Here is a 26,938-nt window from a genome sequence, read left to right as displayed (position 1 = left end):
CCCCTGACAGCCCGTTGCGTGGAGCCTGCTGGGAGTTGTAGTCCAATGTCCGGAGCCCCTATAAGTTGGACTACAATAACCAGCATGCCTCGCGCATTGGCCCCCCACCTGCGCTTTCAGCATCGGACGCGGCCGAGTCTCCGCAGACCAGATCACTAAGAAGGGATATGGCCGCGACTCTGGGCAGCGGGGAGCGCTGGACAGAAGGTACCAGGTCTTGGCCGGAGGGTGGGACAAGGCGGAGTTCGAGAGAGATCAGGGATGGAGCTCCTGATGGCGCCTGAGGCCTGAGATCCTGGGCTTGAGGTGAAGGATGGAGGCCTGTGGGAAGATGCTGCGCCTCAGTAGGGCTCCAGAGGAGGTGGGGGCCCGCCCCGGACAGCGGCCGGGATCCGGAAACCCGGAGCGCTGGCCCCAGCAGAGGAACCGGCCGAGGGCCCAGTCACCCGGGATGACTTGTTGCCTCCGGCCCCCAGCCCCACCCCAGCCCACGTCCCATCCAGGGCCCTTAGTCGTCAGGCCCCGCCCGCCCCTGGGTGGCCGGAGGGTCGGTGCTGTGATGCGGTCTCCCATTGCTTGCTTTCCCTGTTCTTATTCTCGCTGCCACACTGGGCTGCCTGACCCTCAGTCTTGATTTGATCATGTCCCTGCAGCCCGCATCAGGACCTGTAGGCCAGCATGTTCCATCCTTCAGTAAGGCAAGGAGTATTGATCCAATACCTGTGAGATACCCGGCATTATGCCGATCCCACAGCGGGGATTTGAGAGGCATGGGCCCCTGAGATCACAGAACTCTCAGCCTATCGAGAGAGTTTGATAGGTAAACAGCCAATTACAAAACAGGGCCAATAAGTCCTGGGCTACACAGCAAGGTCGTCGGTTTGGGAAGCACACTGACAAGGCACCCATCACAGCCTGGGTGTCAGGAGAGGCCTTTTGGAGAAAACGTTACATATGATGACCTGAAGGATGCACTGGAGTTAGGCTGACTTAAAACGGATGGTGTTACAGGCCCAGGCAACAGCATGTGCAAAGGCACAGAGAAAAAAGACAGCACAGCTGATCTAAAAGGAATTTGGTATAGCTAGATCATAGACTACACAGGAGCATGTGGTGAGAGATTCAACTGGGAAGGCAGGCTGGATCCACGATAAGAATTGGATAAGGACCAGTGGGTAGTCATGTAGGGATGTTTAAGCAAGAGAGAGATGTTTTTAAAGCCTTTGCCAGATCCTCCAGACGTGAGTATTCTGCTCTCTTTCACTGGATTGCTATGGCCCTTTTTACATTCTACAGGCATTATGGTTAATTGAATCCTCTCCCTGTAAACTTTAACCTCTTTGTGCTCAAGAGTAGATCTTACCTGTACATGAGCAATGTCACTTCTGACCACAGAGAAATAAGTTTTCCTCTTGCACTAAAAGCAAGGTATTAAGCAAATGCCTCTTGAGCCCTTTTTCTGGCTTTGAGGCAAAATATTTTGCTGAATGACCACTGTAGGTATGATGGATATTATTACGCCTCATATTTCTGGCATTATAAGTTTTTCATAGTTGCCTCCATATTTTCTGTATTGTTTTCTCAAGGAAGATGTTTTTTCAGTTTTGTATGGTTGCTTAAAAGTCGGCATGATGTTAGTAGCCCGGCCCTCACACTCATCTGCTCACACCTACAAGCAGCTGCCCAGATAGCTGAGGCAGGTAGCAAAGTTAATTTGCAGGTGAGTCTGAGGCCTAATGGAGGGGCTGTTGCTTTGCAGCTTACATTGATGCAGTTAGAAGAAACAAATACCCAGAAGACAGACCTCCTGAAAGTCACGACCCCTGTGGCTGCTGTAATTGCATGAAGGCACAAAAGGAAAAGAAGTCTGAGAATGAATGGAATCAGACCCGGCAGGGTGAGGGGAGTGTCACGTATACTGAGGAGCAACTTCTTGGGGTACAAAGGTGAGCTTATGGTGGGATTAAATGAGTGATTTTATGTAGAAAGCCTGTCACAGACAATGTGCTAAGTATTGACTATTATTATTTTTTTATTAAGATATCATTGATGTACAATCTTATGAAGGTTTCACATGAGCAATATTGTGGTTACTATATTCACCATATTATCAAGTCCCCCCAACACCCCGTTGCAGTCACTGTCCATCAGCATAAGATGCTACAAAGTCACTCCTTGTCTTCTCTGTGCTGTATTGCCTTCCCCGTGACCCCCCTACATTATGTGTGTTAATCATAATGCCGCTTAATCCCCTTCTCCCTCCCTCACCACCACTAGTCTCTTGTTGGAGTCTGTGAGTCTGCTGCTGTTTGTTCCTCCAGGTTTTTTTTTGTTGTTATACTCCACAAATGAGAGAAATCATTTGGTACTTGTCTTTCTCCACCTGGCTTATTTCACTGAGCACAATACCCTCTAGCTCCATCCATATTGTTGCAATGGTAGGATTTGTTTTCTTCCTATGGCTGAATAATAGTCCCTTGTGTATATGTACCACATCTTCTTTATCCATTCATCTACTGATGGACACTTAGGTTGCTTCCATATCTTGGCTATAGTAAATAGTGCTGTGAGAAATATAGGGGTGCATATGTCTTTTTGAATCTGGAGTCTTGTTTTCTTTGGGTAAATTCCTAGGAGTGGAATTCCTGGGTCAAATGGTATTTCTATTTTTAGTTTTTGAGGAACCTGCATATTGCTTTCCACAATGGTTGAACTAATTTACATTCCCACCAGCAGTGCAGGAGGGTTCCCCTTTCTCCACATCCTCTCCAAGATTTGTTGTTTCTTGTCTTTTGGATGTTGGCCATCCTAATTGGTGTGAGGTGATATCTCATTGTATATTAATTTGTATATTATTTGTATATTAATTTTATTGTATGTTAATTTGCATTTCCCTGATAATTAGTCATGTGGAGTATCTTTTCACGTGCCTCTTGACCATCTGAATTTCTTATTTGGAGAAGTGCCTGTTCAGATCCTCTGACCATTTTTTAATAGGGTTATTTGCTTTTTGGGTGTTGAGGTGTGTGAATTCTTTATATATTTTGGATGTTAACCCCAATTGGATATGTCATTTATGAGCATATTCTCCCATACTGTAGGATGCCTTTTTGTTCTACTGATGGTGTCCTTTACTGTGCAGAAGCTTTTTAGTTTGATGTACTCCCATTTGTTCATTTTTACTTTTGTTTCTCTTGCCCGAGGATATATGTTCAAGAAGAATTTGCTCATGTTTATATTCAAGAGATTGTTGCCCATGTGTCTCTTCTAAGAGTTTTATGGTTTCATGACTTATATTCAGGTATTTGATCCATTTTGAATTTACTTTTGTGTATGGAGTTAGATAATAATCCAGTTTCATTCTCCTACATGTAGCTGTCCAGTTTTGCCAATACCAGTTGTTGAAAAGGCTGTCATTTCCCCATTGTATATCCATGGCTCCTTTATTGTATATTAATTGACCTTATATGCTTGGGTTAATATCTGGGCTCTCTACTGTGTTCCATTGATCTGTGGGTTTTTTCTTGTGCCAGTACCAAATTGTCCTGATTACTGTGGCTTTGTAGTAGAGCTTGAAGTTGGGAAGCATAATCCCCCCCAGCTTTATTCTTCCTTCCCAGGATCACTTTGGCTATTTGGGGTCTTTTGTGGTTCCATATGAATTTCAGAACTATTTGTTCTAGTTCATTGAAAAATGCTATTGGTATTTTGATAGAGATTGCATTGAATCTGAAGATTGCTTTAGGCAGGATATTATTATTATTGAAGCACAATAGCTCTTGGTCTCAGAGGCAAGACTAGGTAGAAGAGAAGTATTAGGGTGTAATCTGGGGTGACCGCCCTGCTTCTGCAAGAGAGGCAGGGAAAACCAACTAGACATAACAGATATCTATACAATATCCTACCCAACAACAGCAAAATACAGTCTTCTCAAGTATATATGGAACAATCCCTGGGATAAATTTAAAAGGATTAAAATCATAAAGTGCATGTTCTTTGAAATCAACAACAGAAGGAAATTTGGGAACTTCACAAATACATGAAAATTAAACAGCATATTCCTAAATAATAAATATGTTCCAGAAAAAATCATAAGGAAAATTAGAAAATACTTTGTGATGAATGAAAATGGAAACACAATATACCAAAATACATGGGGTGCAGCTACAGCAATATTTAGAAGGAAATTTATAGCCATAAATGTTTACATTTATTTCTTTTTCTTTTTTGCTCCTTTTAAAAAATGTAAATATAGTTGATATATAAATGTTTACATTAAAAAAATTAATCAATAACTTAATCTTCCTCTGTAACAAACTAGAAAAAAGAAGAGCAAACTAAATCCAAGCAGGCGGAATGAAGGAAATGATATAGAGTGGAGATAAATGAAATAGAGTACAGAAAAACAACACAAAAAATCAACAAAATTAAAGTTGGTTTTTTGAAAATATCAAAATTGACAAACCTTTAGCTAGACAAATCAAGAAAAAAAGAAGAGTCAAATAACTAAAATCAGGAATGGAATGAAAGAGGGGACATCACAACCAATCTTAGAAAAAATAATAAGGGTTATAAAAGAATAGCATGTACATGATGTTGTTGGGAGAAATAAGTGCTGTCCATGTGGTTCCACCATATGGCTCCAACCAGAAGCTCCTGCCTGGCCTCTCCTGGACCCTGCCCTGTATACAATTTTCCTTTGCTGATTTTAATCTCTATCTTTCTATTATAATAAACAATAAACGAGATTAGAACAGCAAAAAAAAAAAAGAATAGCATGTACAATGGTATGCCAATGAATAAGTAAATTTAGGTAATATGTGCAAATTTGTAGAAAAATACAAACTACTGAAACTGATTAAAGAAGAAATAGAAAATCATATAGACCTATAACAAATAAAGATATTGAATTAATATTCAAAAAAGTTCTCACAAAGAAATCCCAGACCCAGATGGCCTCACTGGTGATTTCTTCCAAATGTTTGAAGAAGAATTAACTAATCTTTCATGAATGGTTACAAAAATACAAGAGAAGGGGGTACTCCCCTGCTTATTCTATGAGGCTAGTATTACCCTGTAACCAAAATCAGGCAAAGACATCACAAGAAAACAAAACTATCAACTCAATATCCTTTATGGATATAGTCCAGTAACATATAAAACGTATAAAAAGGAACATATGCCTTGACCAAGTGGGATTTACCCCAGGAATACAAGGTTGTTTAACATATGAAAATGAATGTAATCCACCATTATTACTTGAGTAAAGGACAAAAGCCACATGATCATTTCACTAAGTGCTGAAAAAGCATTTGACAAAATCCAACACTCTTCCATGATAACAACACTCAGCATAGTAGGAACAGAAGGGAACTTCCTTAACCTGATAAAAAACCATCTACAAAAAATCCACAGCTCACATCAGCTTAATGGTGGATGAGGAGATGCTTTCTGAGATCAGGGACGGGATAGGAACAAGACAGGCATCTTCAGTGTAGCCATTTCTATTTAACATTGTATCAGAGGTTCAAGCCGGGGCAGTTAGACAAGAAAAAGAAACAGAAACCATCTAGATTGGCAAGAAGTAGTAAAACTTCACAGATTATATGATCTAATGTAGAAAATTCTAGGGAATATATACATACACACACATAAACTACTAGAACTAATAAATGAGTTGAACAGAGTTGCAAAATACAAGACCAATATACAAAAATCATTGTTTTTCCATACAGTAGCAATGAACAATCCAAAAATGGAAAAGGAAACAATTTCTATTTATAACACAATCACAAAAGAATAAAATGCTTGGGAATAAATTTAACAAAAGAAGTATAAGATTGTACATTGAAAACCACAAAACTCCATTAAAAGAAATTAAAGATCTAAATAAATGGGAAGATAGCTTTCATGGATTGGAAGGCTTAATATTGGTAATAGGGTACTACTCAGATTGGTCAACAGATTCAACACATCTCTATCAAATTTCCAGCTGCCTTTTTTGCAGAAATTGCCAAGCTGATCCTAAAATTCATATGGAAACACAAGAGACCCAGAAAAGCCAAAACAGTCTTGAAAAAGAACAAAGTTGGAGGACTCGCACTTCCCAATTTCAAAACTTATTACAAAGCTACAGTAATGAAGACAGTATGGACCAGGATAGGACAGAGTCCAGAAATAAACCTTCATATTTATGGTCAATTGATTTTTCACAAGATTGCCAAGACAATTTAATGGGGAAGGAGCTGTCTTTCACAAATTTTGGGACAATTGGATATCCACATGCCAAAGAAAACTTGGACCACTTCCTCACACAAACATAAAGATTAACTCAATTAATCAGACCTAATATTAAGACCTAAATATAAGAGCTAAAACTATAAAACTCTTAGAATATGTCTTTGTGACATTGGATTAGGTGATTTTTTAAATTGACACCCAATGCGCAAGCAATAAAAGAAAATATAGGTAAATTGGACTTCATCAAAATTTAAAACTTTTGTACTTCAAAAGATACCGTCAAGAAAGTGAAAAGTCAAACCAATATTTTCAAATTATTTATCTGATAAGAGACTTTTTTTTTTGTATCTAGAACATATAAAGTACTCTTACAACTCAACAATAAAAAGACAAATCACCCAATTGAAAAAAGATCTGAATAGGCATTCCTCCAGAGAAGACATACAAATGGCCAATAAGCACAGGAAAAGTTACTCAATATCACTAGTCATTAGAGAAATGCAAAACAAAGCCATAATGAAAAACCACATCACCTCATACTCACTAGGATGGCTGTAATAAAAAAGATGGATGATAGTAAGTATTGATGAAGACATGGAGAGATTGGAACCCTTGTATATTGCTTCTAAGAATATAAAAGGGTACAGCAAGTTTGGAAAATAGTATGGCAGTTCTTCAGAATATTAAACATATGACCTAGCAGTCCACTCCTAGGTATATACAAAGAGAAATAAAAAATGTACTTCCACACAAAAACTTGTACATGAATTCATACAGAATTATTCATAATAGTCCCCAAATAGAAATAACGTGGATGTCTGTTAACTGATGAATGAACAAAATGGGAATACCCACACAATAAGTACTTTTCAGTAATTAAAGGAATGAAGTACAGGTACGTGCTACAACATGAACGAACCATGAACATTATGCTAGTGAAAGAAGTCAGACACAAAAGACCGCATATTATATAATTCCTTTTATATGAGATGTCTAGAATAGGCAAACTTAAAGAGACAGAAAGTAGATGAGTGGTTGCCAGGAGTTGGGAAGTAGAGGAATGAAGAATGACTGCTGAGTATGGGGTTTCTTTTTGGGGTGATAAAAATGTTCTGTTATGATTAGTATACATGGTGTGGAGGGGATCATGGGGAAGACAGTGTAGCACAGAGAAGACAAGCAGTGACTCTGTGGCATCTTACTACGCTGATGGACAGTGACTGCAATGGGGTATGGGGGGGCTTGATAATATGGGTGAATGTAGTAACCACATTATTTTTCATATGAAACCTTCATAAGAATGTATATCAATGATACCTTAATAAAAAAAATGTTCTGGAGTTAAGTAGTGATGGGTGCACAACTCCGTGAATGTACCAAAAAAAACCACTGAACTGTACATTTTTAAAGAGTGGCCTTTGTGATCTATGAAAAGAAGAACAAAGTTGGAGGACACACATTTCCCAATTTCAAAACTTATTACAAAGCTCTTACTTTGTAATCAATAAAGCTCTTACTAAATAATAAGTTTGTAAGAGTCAGGCAGAGAAGTATCTGCCATTGAAAAATATACCTGGGATTGGAAACTGGGCTGCTTCCGGGAAAGGATCCTGACTGACATTCCAGACCGTGCATTATAGTCCAGCCTGTATTACTGACTTCCTATGATGTCTTCAACAGGGCTCTGCATCTCTGCCTGGCTAATGGAATTGTATAGTAGCAAAAGACCGGAGACATTCTAAATGCCCATTAGTAAGGGATGTATATATATATACAGAAAACACAAAAATATGCAGCTTTTTAAAAGAATGAGGTAGATATATAATAGCCAGTATTTATGTAGTGTCAGATGCTATCAAGCACTTTGATGAATATTTTGTTTAATCATAATAGCAGCTCTGTGAAATATAGTTATAATTAATAGCCTATTTCAGAAGACAACACTAAGGCACAGAGATTAAATAAATACACAGCAAGATCAGATCTTAGCCAAGCCATTTGACTCCAGAGTATATGCTCTAGTCTAGCAGTTCTCAAAGTATAGTTTGGGAACCCCAAAACTCTTTGAGGGGGTCTGCAAGTGTTAACTATTTTCATAATAATACAAACACATTATTTGCCTTTTTCATTCTTTTTCTGTTATGATTATACAGTGGAATTTTTGAGAGGCTACCTGATATGGAATTATATCATCACTCTGTTTTAAAAATTTTTTGTTTTTACTTCTAGTATGGTAAATATTGATTTAACTCACAAAAACAAAAGATCTTTTGGGGTCCACAATAATTTTTTAAAGTATAAAAAACTTCTGAGCTCAAAGAGTCCAGAATTGACACTCCAAATGATTCTATACTTCTCATCTCTGTATGTTGTGGGTCCATCTCTAAGACAAACTGTTAAAAAAAAAAAAGCAAGATGTAGAAAGTTGATTATAACATGCATCCATTAAGAAAAAAATGGAGCGGTCTCTCTACATATACTCACTGTGTACATAGCATTCACAGAAAACTTCTAACTGGTTGTCCATAGGGTGGGAGACTGGGGGACAGGGAATGGGGAAGATTTTTCACTGTATATTGTTTAGCCCTGTTGGATATTTTTCTTTGCCATGTGTATTTTAAAACACATCAATTGGGTTATTTTAAAACACTTTTTAAAACAAAGTTGAGAAAAGATAGCCTTAAGGAAAAGAAGAGAGAAAGAAAAAAAAAAAAGAGGGCGATTAGGTGTTTCTTCAAGCATTGCTGTTCTGTGGTTCAACTCTCAACCTTAGTCTGTACTTTGAGTAAAGATTAGTATGTATGTTCTACCCACTTGCAAGGATACAGAAAGAATAAAATATTAAATATAAAAATAACTGACTCCAAGAATGAACTAGTGGTTACCAAAGGGGAGGGGTGTGGGAGGGTGGGTGGGGAGGGAGGGAGAAGGGGACTGAGGGGTATTATGTTTAGTACACATGGTGTGGGGGATCATGGGGAAAACAGTGTATCACAGAGAAGGCACATAGTGGATCTCTGGCAACTTGCTGCACTGATGGACGGTGACTGCACTGGGGTATGGGGGGGACTTGATAATATGGGTAAATGTAGTAACCACATTGTTTTTTCATGTGAAACCTTCATAAGAGTGTATAGCAACTATACTTTAATAAAAAATTTAAAAATATATATATATATATAAATAACTGAACGGCATTAAGCTCTTAGTGGGAGGAGGACATTGTTAATGAATTTGAATATGTCATTAACGTGATCACCAATTTTCTTTAAGGTTTGTTTTGGGGCTCACAGATTGGAGGGAGGGTCAGTGTACTATTTTACAGTAAATTGTATTAAAAGGGGCTTTGTAGACAGATGTATTTCTGATGTGTGTTTTTAGGATCAAGAAATGCAGAAATTACTATGAAATTCTGGGAGTTTCTCGAAATGCCAGTGATGAGGAGCTTAAGAAAGCTTACCGAAAACTCGCCCTGAAATTTCACCCTGACAAGAACTGTGCTCCTGGAGCAACAGATGCTTTCAAAGGTCTGATCCTGAACTAATGCTTAATTCTGCCCTTCTTGTGATGTTTGGTCACAACAAATTGTTTTCAGCCTCCCCTGTAATTGGTTTATAAAGCCACAAGCAGGGCTCTATTTCCTGCCACACTTCTTAAATAGTGATTATCAGCAGAGCTCCCTGTCTTCATTCACTTACCTTAATTCTTTTGGAAAAAAGTATTTGGTTTATCTGTAATGAAACAGATCTGTGTGCCAGGTGCCACAGTAAATAAGACAGACATGATTCCTGTTGTGGAACTTAAAGGCTGGTGGACACTTGCAAGTAGTGTCTAGACAGCATCCCCAAACATCTTTGGCCATGGAACTCTTTGTTTATGAAACCTCTGTTGTTAACATCTTCACATGGAAAAGCTGTGTATAAAGGCTTGTGTAGAAATACAGTTACAGATCAAATCTTTTTTCCATTGATTTCTATGATACTTTTAGAACTATATTCTTCAAAAATATTTTAGACCCAAAACATAAATAAAACTCTTACTAAGTACTACACCCCCAGTGAAGTTGTTAATTCAGGCAAAGATTATCAATGGATGCTAAAATCACTGGGTGATAGGTTGTTGTTGAATAGGATATTCACATGATGTCCAAGTATCACTCCACAGAATACTTACTGCTTACAGAGGTAAAAAAGCCCTTTATAATGGAGATACCTAGCTGTTACCACTTTAACCAAGTGATCCAGCTTAACCATCACCAGTACTGGAACAACCTAACATTATGTGGTATAGCACCCATGTGGTGTTCTGCCAGAGTGTTTGACCTGAATGTAATAATGAAGAAACTATCAAAATATGGGACATTTTATAAGCAACAGTGACCTACTCTTCAAAAAATTCAACATAATGAAAAGCAAAAAAGGTGGGGAGACTGTTCTAGATTAAAAGAAACTAAAGAAATGAAAACCAAATGCAATACATGAACCTTGCATGGACTCATTAGGTGATAATGAATGGATGTTAATATCCTTTGCTGTGATAATGGTATTGTCATCATGTAGGAGAAGGTCTGTTGTTTTTAGGAGATGTATGCTGAAGTATTTAGGGGTGAAGTATAATATCTGTGGCCCACTTTCAAATGATTCAGCAAAAGAAATGTGTGTACAGAGAGTTAAGGGAAGCAATGTGGTAAAATGCCTACAGTTGTTGAATCAAGGTAAAGGGTATGTTTGTTTATTGTACTATTTTTTTTTCAACTTTTCTGGAGATTTGAAAATTTTCAAAAGAAAAAGTGAAAAACGATAGATCTGAAAAAATGTTGAAGTCAATGTTTATCTCAGAGGACAATCCACTTTTTGTGATGTGCCCTTGTGAATCTAGTTCTCCCAGTTTCTACAAGGAAACAGTAACTCACATTCCCTTTACACATTCATGTAAGGTATCTCACAGACTAATGCCATTTCTTTGAAAAATATGACAGATTTCAAGGTATGTGAATGTTTAAGCAACTCTGTTTAGGTTTTTTGTTTGTTTTTTCTACTTAGCTATTTTATTGCTATAAACATTTAATATAATTCCCTAGCTAGAAGAATAAAATGGAAATGCTCTTTGTGACTGTATTTCTGCTAGTGTTGGCTGAATTAGAGGTAGGGGGTAGGGAATATCTTAAAATGTGTTTTTGAGGTTTCTTCAGTTGGCGGTACTGATGGCATGTTTAAATGAAATTGGACAAAGTTTACACACTTGTGCATATGGACAGGAGGTGATAGAAACATACATAACCTAGTCAGTCTTTGATCCCTCATTGAGACACTGGAGGTACATTTCTTAATTTCTAAAGACCATATTCTAAAGTAAACTGAAATAAGACTGTGATGAGTAAGGACTTTGCTTTTAGCCAAGTAATAATTTTACAGATTCAGGAGATTCTTTCTGACTTCACGTTAGAATGCCCCTACTTATGTCTGAACTGTTTCCAATCATAAACTACTGCTCTCAAGTGAAATGAGAACACATTTTTGGTGAATGAGAGAAGTAGTTCTTAGTTCATCTTCAGTCCATTGTTGTTTCTGGCTTATCAAAATGGAAAATCCCAAAGGCAAGCACTTTGGTGAATTTACTAAGCCCAAGGACCTCTTCCTGGGGCCCCCAGAAAGTATGCAGCACCAATCAGCTCTGAGCTCTTCATTGCTCCTACTGTGTCACCCTCAGGCTGCAGCAAAGACTGTATACTCAGGTGCGTTCTGGTTCTGGTTACAGCAATAGGAAATGCCTTTGCAGTCCTGAGCAATCCTGACAAGAGACTCCGCTATGATGAATATGGAGATGAGCAGGTGACTTTCACTGCCCCTCGAGCCAGACCTTATAATTATTACAGGGACTTTGAAGCCGACATCACTCCAGAAGAGCTATTCAACGTCTTCTTTGGAGGACATTTTCCCACAGGTTGGTATCTCAAAATTATCATTAAAAAATTATATAGAGATAGATAGATATCTCAGCAAGCTCCTGTATGAGGATCTGAATAGAGGGACCATAATATGGTGGAAACAGCTAGAATTTGGAATCAGATGAGCTGAGGTTTGAGGCAAGTCTCTAGTCTCCTATGAAATCACTTAGTGTCTCTGATTCTGTTTCCCCACCTAAAAAATAGGGCTGATAATACCTATCCCACAGAGTTGCTGTGAAGATTAGGTATGTTTAAGTCTTTCTAAACAAGTGGCAAAATGCCTACTATTAACATTTCTGCAAAAACAGTAGCCATATAAAGATAAAATTTAGAAAAGTACTCCCAGGAATTGGAAGTTGGGATAATTAAATGCCCAAGAAGTAAACTGAATTTTATGAGTTGCTATTAAAGATACTAGTGACATAATCTGATACTGGGCAAGGAAGCAGACGTAAGCATGTCAGACAGGATTCATGGCCCAAATGCTCTCTCTCTTTACTAGGCTTTTGGGGTTTTGTCATTCACTAATTACAAAGGACTACTTAAGTAAAGGCAGGAGAGCTAAGCATGTTCCATTTGTAGATGATTCACTTATTTTTCTACTGGGTAAAATGGGACAATACTCTACCCTTAAAGAACCTAGTTGGGAGCAAGGACCTTGGAAAAGTCAAGGAAAGAGTGTTTACCATACCCCATATTAAATGTTTTTCTTTCCCAGGAAACATTCATATGTTTTCAAATGTCACAGACGATTCCCACTATCACCGCCGGCGGCACCGACACGAGAGGACACAGGCACAGAAGGCAGAGGAGGAAGATAAGCCTCAGGTACCTGCTCATAAACACTTGTACTGAGGTGACCACTATGGTGTGTGATCAGGGTTTAGAAGTTCACCTTGAGAGATGATACTAAAATGTGCTTTAGGAGAACAGGGGCAGTGGTAAGAAGAGCCTGGATAGTTGGCTCAGAAAGGCCAGAATGGTACCCCTCTTCCCCACCTATTTTTTAGTGACTGTCCCAGGAAATTAGTTCCCCTGTGGAGCTGTCTTGATCAAAGTTCCCTTGACTGAAGAAAATAGGAACCCCCTTCAAAGTCATAAGAACTAACGGGGTTTTAAAGTAAGGGATCAAGGGAATCTTGAGCAGCTCAAGGGCAGGAAACACAGTGGGCCTCATGACAGACCGGAACCAGGAACTGCAGTGCTGTCCGCCCCCCACGCGGATGCGCTCCCCGTGACTCACTGGGGCCAGATTGTCTCCAGTTTTCCCATCTCTCTCCATCGCTTTGTTCTCTCTAACCAGCCTGGTTTGTTCTCCTTCCCTCTGCAAGTGGCCAGTCTACAGTGCCTAAGCGTTATGTGTCCTTTCCTCAAGTGACTGTCTAGAAGTGAAAGTTGATGAATCTCAGTCCCGAATTCCCAGGAAGAAGAATGTGTTGATCCTTTCTAGGCTTAGGTGTCCCCCAATCCATTCAGCTGTGGCCAAGGCAACAGAGCTGCACGATACTGGTAGGACCCCATGAGAGTCACAGTCTGGGTAGGTTCCCCCAGCGGTATCTGCTTCATTGGTCTTAGGAAAGGGGGCTGCCCGAGAATTACTGGCTGTCAGTCCAGGTTGTGGGTGGGCCTTCTTCAGCCGTCTCAGCTGAGAGAACAGGAGTTGTCTGGTACTTCTCAAGTACCAAACTCACTACTTGCGCAGTGCATTATTGGTATTTGTGTTTTCTCTGGGGAAACCATCCTATTTTCTGTAAGCTTTCTATTGCTGAAGAACACTTACACCAAATATTTTTTCTTTTTCAGACTACGTATTCTGCATTTATTCAGTTACTTCCAGTTCTTGTGATTGTGATTATATCTGTCATTACTCAGCTGCTGGCTGCTAATCCCCCATATAGTCTATTCTATAAATCGTAAGTTTTTATAAATCTTTCTTAACGACAATCTGGAGGTTGAAAGACCTGAAGCTTTTACCAGTACATTACTAACATTTCATTTCAGCTTTTGTTGTAGAAACACTGATTTTGTGTTTAAAGGAACAGCTGGATAGTAATAGTCCCAAGATTGAAAAATACTCTTAAGTTTCCTGTGAGCTTAGGAAATGGATTGTTTTGTTCTACAGCGACACCATCCGGTCAGCTACAAAACAGCAACACCTGGTTTCTGAAAGATTAACAGAAGAACCATGTTCAGATTAAATCCTTATCACACCATGTCAAAGTTGGAAAGGGCCTTATTGAGTTTGTGATAGGATCACTGGACCCCTGTGGGTCTGGGAACCTACTAATGGAGATATGGTGATTATTTTCAACTTAAGAAATTGCAAGAATAGGACATTTATTTGCGATAAGGCTCCATATATAGTCAAACCATAGTATCACATTTTTTGCTTTTCTGAAAAATACAGAAATTCATAGAAATGTTTGTATGACATGCAAATTATGAGCTTTGAAAGGCATTTTTAAATTTCTTCATTATTTAATTAAGACAGGTGTCAAAGTTTGGTCCCCAGAACAGCATCAGCAGCATCAACTGGAAATCTATTAGAAATGAAAACTCTTAGGCCTCGTTTCATATCTATTGAATCAGAAATTCTGGGGATGAGAACCAATTGTAAATTCTGAGTTTTAAGAAGCCCTCTAGCTAATTTTGGTCCATTCTAAAGTTTGAGAATCACTAGGTTAATTTTTTTTTTTAATTAAAAATGAGAAATGAGTCATTACTCATTATTATAGTTTAGCAGATAGAAATGTTACAAAATGTGGACTCCGTGGGGCAGTGCATACCAGGAAGAGTCTTTGTAGATGATCACTACAGAGTGAAGACCATCATTCTAGCTTGATGTCTTCATTTTACAGAGAAGATAGCTGAGACTCAGAAGTTATTGCTATCGGGTCAGCCTGGCCCAATTCCCTCTATTTCCAGAATTCCCATGTTTCTCCATCTGCTACTGTTACCTCTTTACTTGTCAGGCCAGTGGAGCAGGCAGCAACCTGCCCTTCCCAGAGGGAGATGGGAGCAGTCGTGGCCTGAGCTCTTAGACATTCAGTGAGATCCTTAGGTAGAGAGGTCAAAGGAAAAGTCTGGGAAATGGTCAAAGTCGCTCATTTGAAATGGAATTTTTTCCAGTTTAAATAAAATCTGCTTGTAGTTTGCACATTGCTACTACACTGTTTTTTAACTTCAGTTTCAGCTCCCTTCTATACCTCCTTATCATTAGAATTTTGTTAACCCACACCCATTAATGTTTCTTAGTACCAGATGCCACTGAATATCTTAGACCCACAGAGAATTAACCCAAACACTTTCTTGAAATCTTTTGCCTGAGTTTTTTGCAGTTCTCATTTAGCAGCTGTGCATGAATTACGTTTTATCCTGTCCTAAAAATTGGTGCTAGGTTGATGTAAGCTATCTGGTTATTTGTAAATAATTTACTGTAACAATCAGTTCAGTCAACCAGCATTTACCAATAGCCTATTCTGGCCAGGTACCATGCTCTAGGTCCTACACAACATGAAATTATTATTTTAAGCATTTAGCATTCTACTTCTAACATAGAAAGTAGTATAAGAGAGAAAACCTTTAAGAGACTAAAGTAACTATGCTGAGGCCAAGTCCCCAGTGTGAATGGGCCCACATAATAGCCATAGCAATGACATTGCACTTACTGCATGCTGGGTAAATAATAAATGTTCAGTGGATTAGAAAATGAGATCTGCATCTGCCCTGGGAAGAGGGGGTTGTGATCATGATATCCTTGAGGCTGATGCTAAGAATGATAATGCTTACCTGAGCCTCTCCTTGTTTCAGGGCCTTGGGCTACACCATTTCTAGGGAAACCCAGAACCTGCAAGTGCCTTACTTTGTGGACAAAAACTTTGACAAGGCCTACAGAGGAGCCTCTCTGCATGACCTGGAAAAGACGATAGAGAAGGATTACATTGATTACATCCAGACGAGTTGTTGGAAGGAGAAACAACAAAGTAAGATGCTCTAAAGGGGGCTTTAGCTGGTGGCTGTGCTTCCGGCATCGGGCATCCCCAGCTTCCTAACCCCTCCGCTCCCCTTATGAGTCTCACATGTTTGAGACGTGTAACAGTGTCAGGGCAGAGGCCCATTCAGGATCCTACCCATACACCACTAGATGTTTAATAATACCCAGTAATAAGGTTTATTGACAGGATGCACATGGCCAGGACTTGGAAATCTTAGGAACTTAGGAAGGCGGCACTAGCTGCCTGTTTGTCTGTCTCTGCGGCTCTACCTCTCTTTGCCTATCTGCCCCCCTCTCCCCTCTCTGCTACCTGCCCTCCTTTGCCTCATCAGGCTCTCCTCCTTCGTCACCTTGTTTTGCCATGGTTCATTTTGGCTGCGACCCTCCTTGTCACTCTCCACACTTCCACAACCCCACCAGTCAGTGGCCCCTTTCTGGTCGATTGTGGCCACACAGAACAAAAGTGGCCCTCCCTGAGTCGGCCTCTTCAGCAGAGTGGCTGTGAGCAGGCCTTCCGGTCCACTCCCCATCCTGGAGATATTGGGGTGATGGACGGTGTCTGCCACTTGGCTTACAGCTCCGGGGAGTGCTGACGGGGGTGCCGACAGCAAGGGGGGCCTGACTCTCAGCCAGCAAGCTCAGTTTTCCTCCCACTTGAGTTACATACACACGCGCCATTAGTAACTCTATCTTACGAAACTTAGCTTTGGTTAATTTTTAAAAAGTAAACACCAACTCTTTTTTTAAACCTTATTACTGGGTATTATTAAACATCTAGTGGTGTATGGTAAAATTAGCTCTTCAGTCACAATGCTGCTAAGCCCGTGCTGACCCATCACACGTCCCAACCCCACCCCCAAATTAATCTCTCCTTCCTCCATGTTCTTGAAGCACCTCGTTCATCCTGCTAGCACAGTACTGTCCCCACAGCTTTAGTGTCCCACAGGAACACCCCAGTCTCCCTGCTGGACTGGCTGAGGACAAGAACCACATTATACTAACTTCATGTCCCAGGCCCCTGGTGCAGTCCCTACTTCAAGAACAGGTGCTTGACGCATGTCTTTTGAACAGAATATTCTCAGGACTGGAAAACAATGAAAATGCTGAGATTAAGTATCACAGAGCAGTGTTAATCGTCCTAACCCCATCCCTTAGGGACCTTTTCTCTAGCCTCTACTGCTGTAGGTCGGAGCCCAGATGAACTCTCAGGTGCATTAGGAGCTTGGTGGGCAATGACTCTTGGATGTCAGGGGGGATTAAGCAGAAAGAAGAAGTTGCTTTTCTTCTGAGAGATCAGGAAGTACCCTACTGTCTGCCAGTGGGTTCCAGCCCCCGGCAAGTTTGCTATGGATTCAATGTGACCAAAGAAGTTGACAGCAAAACATTCTTTGGGGTGAAAGGGTTTATTACCCGGCTTGTTCTCACGGGCAGTAGGTCGAGCAGTAGCATCTCTGCCTCCGCCCAGAGCACTGGGCCGAGCTCTCTATATAGCGCGATGATAGCCTATTGCCTACAGATGTGGAAGCGGTAGCCTAGCAACAGGCCAGTCACATCATCAGGTGGTTTAAGTTCAGTGAGGATCCTGGCCATAGGAACCCCAAGTTTCCCACACCTACCTTGTATTAAACTAGGTTTTGCAAGTTCCAAAAATCAGGAAAGAATTTTGGAGCAAGATGAAGGCCTTAGACTAAAAGGTAGTATATATGTGAATCCAAGTCAGATGAAGGGCACAGTGTGTGTCCTAAAGTCTCCATTGTTTTGGGCCCTGGGAAGGTTCTGCATTTGTTGCTTTCTGCAAGTCCCGGGTGAAAATCTGCATTTCGCGTTCTTTGAACACCCCCACACACCCCAGCTGGGACTGTACAGAGAGTTCATGGTAAGGATTATGCCTAAGGTGGCTTCTAGGCTTTTGTCCCCATCCCCATGAGGCTTTGGCACTCTCCAGGATAGAAATCCACCGGGTACGTATGATGTGTGTGCCCACAAGTTCCAAACAGGGTCATCAGCACCCACCCCTAAAAATCTCTTTCGGGCATTTAAGCGTGGTGGCTGCCCACAGCCTCCACACAATCCAAGTGCCATTTGAGAACCAGCAGCGCCTGCCCTCCGGACCAGCAGCGCCTGCCCTCCGGATCCGGATCCAGCAGCAAGTGCAGCCAACAAGGGTAAATTTAGCACTTGGAGGTTGTAAAAATAAACCCACTTGAGAACAAAGTTCACTCCTGGCAAAATACCAAATGGAAACTTTTTAGCAAAGTTAGCCATTGTCTTTCTAAATCTTTGTTCATTTCTTTTCATTGCTCTTCCTTAGAAGGCTTAATCTGAGTGAACTCCCCTGAGTGATCCCTTACTTTGAACACTAATTGCCCTGTTTACTCCTTCACAGCTGCATCTAGATAATACATTAATGCCCAGGGAAGTGGCCATGCCTCTGGGTCTGGGATGGACAAAAGTAACAGGCAGGAACTTCCTCCTGGCCTGGCTGAGCTAAGCTGAGCTGAAGTCCTGGGCCTGCCTGGCAGCGGAGGACTCCTTTGCATGCCCTGGAGCAGGGGAGCAGTGTGGTAGTTCAGGCTTTGAAATGGGGATGAAATGAACTTCCTCCTAGAGGGGTGGTATAGATTAGAGAAGATGGTGTGGGCAGAACGCTTAGCGGTTCCTGGTGGGATCCAGGCCTTGCTAGACTGGATGCAGTGCTGTCTGTGGGGCTAGATCATGAGGGTGGTTGGGATTTTTGGGGTTTCCCAGCTGTCAAGGCTCCTGTCTGGGCTCTTGTGCAGTGTTCTCGGGAGAAGGCTCTAGGGCTCACTTCTCTTGACAATTCGCCTAAGTCAGTTTACCTAAAAGGCTTAATGTTCTATTATTCAGGCATTCAGGGCAAGGAAAACATTTGCAAAGAAGAAAACATGTTCTCTTGAGTCTGCACCTCCCAAGGATTTTTTTAAAATTAGAAATTACTGAATATTAACAGAAATTGTCAAAAGTAATATATTCATTGAGTTGACCTTTCGTTTATCAAGGGTGAAAGGATTCACTGGCAGTTTGAAGAGAAGTTTCTCTAAGCATGGTTAGCAGGGAGTGCAGGACGTGGCTTCTTGAAACTGACCTTGTGCAAGGTCATTGCTCTGGAGCACAAGTCTCAGTCTCTGGGGCACTGACACCTGGTTTTAATGAACTTTATGAAAAGCAATGTCCTGTTTTGAGAAAAGCATTCATATATTTGCAGCTATCTTTCTTTAACTAGCTTGTTACACTAGAAAATGGTAAGAATCACTAGCCTTTAATGTTTTCTGGAATAAGGTTTCAGACAATGAAGCATTTAGGTAAGTTCAGTAAACAAAAAACCTAAGGAAATCACCTCAAGGAATCTGTTCCATGGACTGGTGTAACTGTGACTGCAGAAGGCCGAAAGCATAGACTGAGTTTACAGAGGCCTCTGGGACAGGGCTCCCGCATGAAGGAGCCAGAGAAACGGAGTTAGTGCTGAGCTCTGGGCAGGACGCGGGAGCAGAGGGCTTTCATTTGGGTGCGGCACGTGATCATGAAGCCGCATCACCTGCAAAGACGACTGTGCCAAGGCGTGCTCTGGCTAGCAGGCACAGCAGGCACCCGTGCCCAGGGCTGAGAGAACACCGTTCTGGAGCCCAGGAGACCCACTGCTTGCCAAGCAACTGCTGGGCTAGGGCCCAGGTGCTGAGCCCCCACTGCAGAGGGAGGGTTTTCATGCATACCCACCTCTCACCCCGGAGGCCCGCGCTTCATCTGCACTTTGGGCCTTACTTGGTGTAAATAGAATCATTGTGCACAGAAATGCCAGACAGCGTTTTGTGTTGATAGAAACTTAGAAACCAATGCCCATTGTTCCCCCGGGCTAAGTATTAATTCCTGTTTCCAGACAATTTGCTGATTAATCAGACAGGTGCCTCTTGTTCCACCAAGAAAAACAAAATCTGTCAGCAAGACGATTCCAAATGGATAGACATATTTCAAAATGATTAAAATAGCATTTCCTCAAGTATGGTCCTTGAAACACTGAGTAGCTGCCTGCTGTCAGAGGCTTCCAGAAGCCACACAGCCCATCCCAGCATGCCATCCTGGTGGTACACAATGCGTCTCTGGAGGTGCTTTTCAGGCATTACCTCCGAAGAATGTGTCTGCAACTTTACAAAAGAATGAAAAATAGAGGCGGCCAAACCACTATTGAGTCAGGAAAGACAGCAGAGATTATATTCTGGTTAAAAATAGAATGACCTTCTCCACCATGAGGAGAAAATGAAATTCATTTAGTCAAGGAGACAAAGGTCACTGGATCCAGATGATTTCACTTTTAAAAGAGCCCAGCTGCCTTAGGCCTTTGCGTTAGGGGCCCCACATGTGGTGAGGGAGTGAACGAAGCCACCGGCAACCTGGCCTTCTGTACAAGGCCAGCCCAGGGAGGCAGGCTCTGTTCAGTTAGCATGTGTGAGTTACGATCCAGCAATGCAGGGGGAAGAATGAAGCAGCTGTCTTTGTTTCAGATGACAGGAACGGGTGATGGCACTCCATTCCCTCCCAACTGCCATCTGAATACCATTCATAGGAAGGCCATGAAACAGTCTCCTCTTACTGCGCGCGTGCAGGTTTCCTAAGTCTGGTGCCAAGTGTTCTAATGATAAGAACTAAGTCCTTTTATAATAGAGCACAGATACTGGAAGGCTCCCGATCACAGGTGTCCTTTAATCCTCAGCACCTGGTGTCGCGTAGCAGCCCGATGCATGTGTCCTCAATAAAGGAGTGTTTCTTAAATACGATTGAAATAAAACGCATTAAAGAGGAGCTTTGATTCCAGTCATTTCGGAATGAAACACAGGAGCTCAACTCTGTTGGTGAATTGGTCATCTTTTTATTTTTCAGAGTCGGAGTTGACAAATTTGGCAGGATTATACAGAGACGAACGATTGAAAGAGAAAGCAGAGTCGCTGAAACTTGAAAACTGTGAAAAACTCTCCAAGCTTATCGGCCTGCGCAGAGGTGGCTGACAGGATGATAGTCCTATACAGGGTTGGGGTTTTGCTACTGGTTCCTATTGATGTTCCTAATTCCATTTTATAATACAAAATTAGGAAATGATGAACACTTTACAATTTGCTAACTTTGGTGGGCAGAGTTGGAGGCACTGGAGCCTGGAGCCAGGCTTGTCAGCAGGACTCCTTCCCGGGGACGGCGCCAGGGGCTAGGAACAGTTCATCTAGATTGGATGAAAGGCAGAGCTTTTGATTCAGCCCCCCTGCTCCGTGCCTGCCGGCCTCTGCCTCGAGGAATGTAATTCAGGGCATCCCAGAGCAGGTCCGCGTTTTCATCCTTCCTGCTTTCTTCAGTTAAGTCTCAGTACCCAGTCATCCCTAGGCGTAGCCAAAGCAGCTTAGCATTAGCTGTTTACAGCATGCACCGAGAATTATGCCTCCCTTCACTGAGTCACTGTCTTCCCCAGGATTCAGGGGACCTGCTGCTACTCACCTTTCCATTCGCTAAGGGCAATCTGGAGAAATGTAAACTATTGTAGTCAGTAGTCTTTTATTTGCCTAATCTCTGTTCAGAGTTAACCTGCATTAGCAAGCTGCCTGATTTGAGCTTCTTTTATTTCCCTAACCCTCTCTCACCTGTAGAGGGTCCAGAAATTAAAAGCTGTTGAGTGAAACAGTTCAGTGGTCAACTTAGCAGCAGGAAGCAGGGACAGGGCAAAAATTAAATACAACACTGAGTCTCAGCTTCTAAGTGCATTCCCCGGTCCATCAAAGAACCCAGAGAATGTCCTTTTCTGTCATTTCCCCTTGCAGCATCACACTTGAGCTGAATCCCTATACCCCAAAGAGGTACTGTGGTCAGACCGAAGAGGAGGCCTTGCCAGCCAACTGGGCTGTCTGCTCAAGCCTAGAGAGAGGGGGAGAAAGACCCTCTTTCTGTGGCCATGAGGGTCTGGTGTTGGCCCCAGCAGTCACTTTGTTTAACCCTGTGCCCTGTAGAGTATGATAGGAGATGCTCTTTCATATAGTCAACATTTGCTGACTGCCTGGTGTTAAGCAGGGGCGCTCACGTACATTTTCTTAACAACTCTGTGAAGTAGACATTTGCCCCTGTTTCTGTGAGTGAAAACATGGTCCCAGATAAGGTGAATGAATGGTTGACCTGGGTCACACAAATGGTACCGGCATAACTAGATAGTAGGCTAATTATCAAGTACAGGTGTGAGGCCATCCCCATTTCTCAGGTGATTCTAACCAGATTGGTAAAGAATCTGTCCCAAGGATGTCCCTGTCCCCCCAGACTCTTTGACCCTGTGTCCTTTCTATGGCAGTCTTACATTTACTCGGGACATCTTCTCTACTGGTCTTTAGAAAGCAAGATCCTGTCTATACTAATTTTGTATACAAACAAGGTCTGTCAAAGACAGGCCACTGCTGACAAGGAAGAGGTAAGTTGTTACCTGGGCTCCGTGATTCTGGGCCTTCCTGCAAAGGTGAACTGCCGCAATTGAGCTGCACAGATTATCATGAATCTGAACCTGGAGGGATCAGTAGGGGACTGTAGTCTACACTCCATGTTTTCTTCTGAATGGAAGAAAAGTTCCTAGTGGAAAGAGTCTACATTAAAACTGATTTCCAAAATAGAGTTTCTCCTTTCCGATGCACAGCCATGTGTCTAGCGTGATTCACTGTGGGCGTTCTATAGGCTCGGGAGAGGGGTCCAGAGCTAAAGAATAGGGCTTTGGTGACTGGTAGCAAACAACGGCTCAGCTGTGGGGAGGGGCAGCAGCTCCAGAGGTAGCCAGACTTTGCTGTCCAACTAGACCTATCATCCTGGGTTTTGGGGGGTTTGCTTGATCCCCTCTGAGTGAATGAGGGGATTTATACTATAAAATGTGCCTATGAGCCAAACAGGCTTATGGAAAGTTTCCTATACCTACAAAAATCAAAGCTCACCTCTCCCCAACCCCAACCTCTGACTTGACAGATTAAAAGACCCTGCTGTACACTAAACTATGTTTTCTACCTTTATCTTGCATCTACCTACCACTTCAGCATTTTATTAAAAATAAAAATAATAATAATAATAGAGGGAGAAATGTGGGAGCAACATATAAATCAAGTACAAAAATCAAATGAATATTCATATTTGACCTGATTGTTTATGGGTCATAATGCGTGATCAAAACCGAAAGTTTCTGTGATGACTGCCCTTGTACTGTTCACCATGTAAGAACTTATTCACTATGTAAGAATTCGTTCACCATGTAAGAACTTGTTCGTTATGCTTCAGAAGATTGGAGACTGACGAGAATTAGGCTTGGGGTGGATTAATGATTGTACATTGAGCATTGACCCCCCTATACAGAATTTTATTGTTGTTAACAACCATTTGATCAATAAATGAGAGATGCCCTCTCAAAAAAAAAAAAAGACCCTGCTGTAGATGCCCATGAATAGCATAGTCGTACATTTTATAGATATCACGGCAGAAGTGAGTTATCTATGATGCTAAATAGAAGCAACACCAACTAACTCCATTAAATGGCAGGTCTAGTGTGTTTTTATAGCACTGATGGTTCTGTTTTATTTATCACCTACTAAACCACAACATTCACATCTGGTTTTCCTCAAGGGCACGGTATTTGCTTTTGGTTGAAGGACAGTTTATTCGGTATGGTCCAGAATATTGTTATTTCTTGGGTTAAATTTTAGATGGGTTGCCTGCATGGTGATAAAATAAGCATTTTCTTCTTGCCTACATCCTGTGGGAGGTTTCCTGATAAATATATAAACTCTTAACGTAAAGCTTAGTCTTGCTGTTAGAATCTGGCATGCAGCTCCAGACCGTTTCTATGAGCATTCATCAGACTGAAGGTGTGTGTGATGGGATGGCGCTAAGACCAGGGCAGTGGCTCAAGCTGAAAGCGAAGCTCTCACGGATTAGAATGAAAGTCTCTCTGCACTGCATGCTCAGCCATGAGGGAAGGAGAATGAAAATCCTTCTCTCCACAATGGACAATGCAGTTTGAAGGAAGCTGTGTCCCCAGATCAGCAACCGTGGCATCCATCTGCTCAAATGAGAGAACTCCTGGACTTCCTTGATCTGCTGCAGGTTTCACAGCTTCAGAGAAGCGACTAATAAGAAAGAGTGTCATGGCCAGGCTTTGTGCTGGAAATGATCAGCAATTACACTGAGCTCCAACCCCACTAGAACATGGGATCCAGAAGCCTGGCCAAGCTATGTATTATCTCACTTTCATCCTCACCCTCAAGACTGGCTTTGTTGAGGAGACGCTGCTGGGATTCTAGGAGTTTTCTGTTACAACTGGCCACACATGCAAGCTGATTATCTCTGCATGCACTGTTCCTCACAGAAGCTAGAATTTAATTAGTATTTGTTTTGGATTCATTTAAGGTGTCAGCTTAATGTCCTAATTATTTTTGGAAAGGTCCACGTTACGAAACATCTTATTTTTTGAGCCTGCAATGTTGATACCTCGTGTGGTGACCACCAAGTAACTATAAACCCATGTGTTAGATATTATGACATCATTTGCATCCCACTCAGTATTTGGAATCAGAGGTGTGGCCAGAGCCAGGTTGAGTACGAATCCTGAAAAATCTGGTCACCTGATCCACCACATCTGGATTGAGTGTATATTAACAGAGAAAGAAATTAAACAATTTTACATAAAAAGAACAGCCTTCTATTTTTCCTTTGTTCTTTTACCTTCACCCATGGCACCCGTAGGTGCTGCATGCTGCCTCCCTTGGAGCCACAGGATGAGAGAAGCTACTGACCTCTGCTCCCGACCTCCCTCATCCATCAGTGGAATTATCAGTGTTCAGAACAATTGAAGCATACATAGGTGGCATCACCAAGTGCAGCACGGGATAGGCAGTGTTCAGATCAGACTACTTAGAAACTGAAAATCAGGTGTTATCTCAGTTCCTTAACGGCTGTGTCCCCAGAGGCCCATATTTAGGAAAGCCTCGGTTTAAAAATACAGTACATGGTTCATTTGGCTCTCCAGAGCCCACATGGTCATAACATCTTTCATTTGGAGAAAGATTGAGATGAGATTCAATTCAGCAAAGATGGAGAACTTACTGTGTCAGTCAGAACTTACTATGACCTAGGATGGGGGTCAGGGAGCAAGAAAGACCCCAAACCAAGGCTCCTGGAGCTCACATCTAACTTCAGACAATGCTCCCCAGTGGGATGAATGTCAGAGGGAGACCAGAGAAAACTTGGGAAGCTTATTACAAAGAATTTAACCCCGGATGAGGGATTAGAGCAACACTCTTCTCCCATTTCCACGAAAAGCACCACCACCCATCCAAGTATAAAAGTCAACCCAGGAAACTGTGTGATGGACATGATTTGGGGTCCCCCAGCCAACCACGCCTAATCATGCTCTTGGGTAGTCCCCTTTCTCATCTAGGTTGGCCTTTGATCTTTAACCAGTAGATGTGGCAAAACTAGCAGCTTCCATTTTTGTACTTAAAGGAAACCAGCTGCCATGTAAGTTCAACCACCCTGAGACCACCAAGTTAACCACAGAAAGAAGCCAAGCAGAGGTGAACTAACCAACTGAGCTGGCAGCAAGAACTGACAACTGGACATATAATCCAAGCCAAACTGTTTAGGCCCCCCCGCAGCCAAAGGGCAGAGCAAAAATTAGCCGCTCCACCAAGCCCTGTTCAAACCTCAGAAGGAAGCAAATAGTTAAATGGTTGCTGTTTTAAGCCATTAACATTTTGTGGTAGTTTGCAGCAGTAGACAGAACACCTCGGCTCCCTTTTGTCCATATCCGTCATAAGTCCTATCAATTTTACCTCCAGGGCACCTAAACCCATCTGCTCTCTCCATCTCTGACGTTGACTCCCAAGCTACCATCTGCTTTCTCTGGTAAAAACCATTGCCACAGCCTCCTGAGTATAAGATGTCTCAGTGCATCTATTCAGGGGCCCTCCAATCTGTACACCTTGCTGCAACCAGGCAGATCTTTTCAAAGCATAAAGTCTACCATGCCACCCTCTGGCTTAAAATATTACAGTAGCTTTCTTTTGCTCCCAGAGTAAAATTCATCAAAGTTCTCAGTGGCCTAATGCTTAACAAGGCTCTACCAAGTTTCTGCCCTCTACTCCTGCTTGCCCTATACATATTTTTCTTTTCTGCTCTTCTGGCTTTTTAAATTACTACACTTGTGCCAACCATTTTGCCCCACGGACCTTGTGTACACTGTCTCTCTTTCTGGAAACCTTTCACAGTCACCCATCCCTACCCACTTTGCGAAGTGCCTCCTGGCCATAGAAATAGGTTTCAGCTCATACCTCACTTCCTCACAGAAGTCTTCCCTGATACCTCGACTGGGCTAAATCTCCCTTTAAAATACTCTCTTTCTTAGCACCTGTCATAGTTATGCTAGTACTTAATTGAATAATTACTTAATTTGGGATTTATTTTGGTATTTATTTGATTATTGTCTGTCTCTCCTAAGACTAAGCACCAGTCTGGTTTTACCTGAGTTGAACGTTGAAGGGAATGACATGCCATCTTCCTCTGGAAGTACAGCCCAAATTCCCTGAAACTGCCTCCACCGAGAAGTGGGATGTTTCCCTCTCCTTGAATCATCTGGACTCTGTGGCTCCTTGACTAATAATAGAATGCAGCAGAAATGACACTATGCCGGCTTTTAGGCCCAGACCTTACAAAAACTGGCGTCTTCCATTTCCTGCCCCTTTGGG

General features: G+C 41.8%; 1 protein-coding gene across 1 annotated transcript; it reads left to right on the top strand.

Annotated features, from left to right (window-relative positions):
- Nucleotides 1–96: 96 nt before the first annotated feature.
- Nucleotides 97–21,294, top strand: DNAJC18 (DnaJ heat shock protein family (Hsp40) member C18). Its single transcript, XM_017673105.3, has 8 exons — nucleotides 97–207; nucleotides 1,760–1,946; nucleotides 9,622–9,767; nucleotides 11,998–12,183; nucleotides 12,906–13,015; nucleotides 13,991–14,100; nucleotides 15,998–16,170; nucleotides 21,075–21,294. Exons 1-8 carry the CDS (start codon nucleotides 168–170, stop codon nucleotides 21,197–21,199), a joined length of 1,077 nt encoding a protein of 358 aa, XP_017528594.2. The 5' UTR covers nucleotides 97–167; the 3' UTR covers nucleotides 21,200–21,294.
- The last annotated feature ends 5,644 nt before the right edge of the window (nucleotides 21,295–26,938 follow it).

The sequence above is a fragment of the Manis javanica genome, chromosome 14 (assembly GCF_040802235.1).
Source record: "Manis javanica isolate MJ-LG chromosome 14, MJ_LKY, whole genome shotgun sequence".
NCBI lineage: Eukaryota > Metazoa > Chordata > Mammalia > Pholidota > Manidae > Manis > Manis javanica.
This window is presented reverse-complemented; position numbering and strand designations above follow the sequence as displayed.

Coding starts and splice junctions, on each gene's coding strand:
- DNAJC18 (XM_017673105.3), top strand. CDS start 168: ATGGCCGCGACTCTGGGCAGCGGGGAGCGCTGGACAGAAG. Junction 9,768..11,997: donor AGCAACAGATGCTTTCAAAG/GTCTGATCCTGA, acceptor TTCTGGTTACAG/CAATAGGAAATGCCTTTGCA. Junction 12,184..12,905: donor TGGAGGACATTTTCCCACAG/GTTGGTATCTCA, acceptor TTTCTTTCCCAG/GAAACATTCATATGTTTTCA.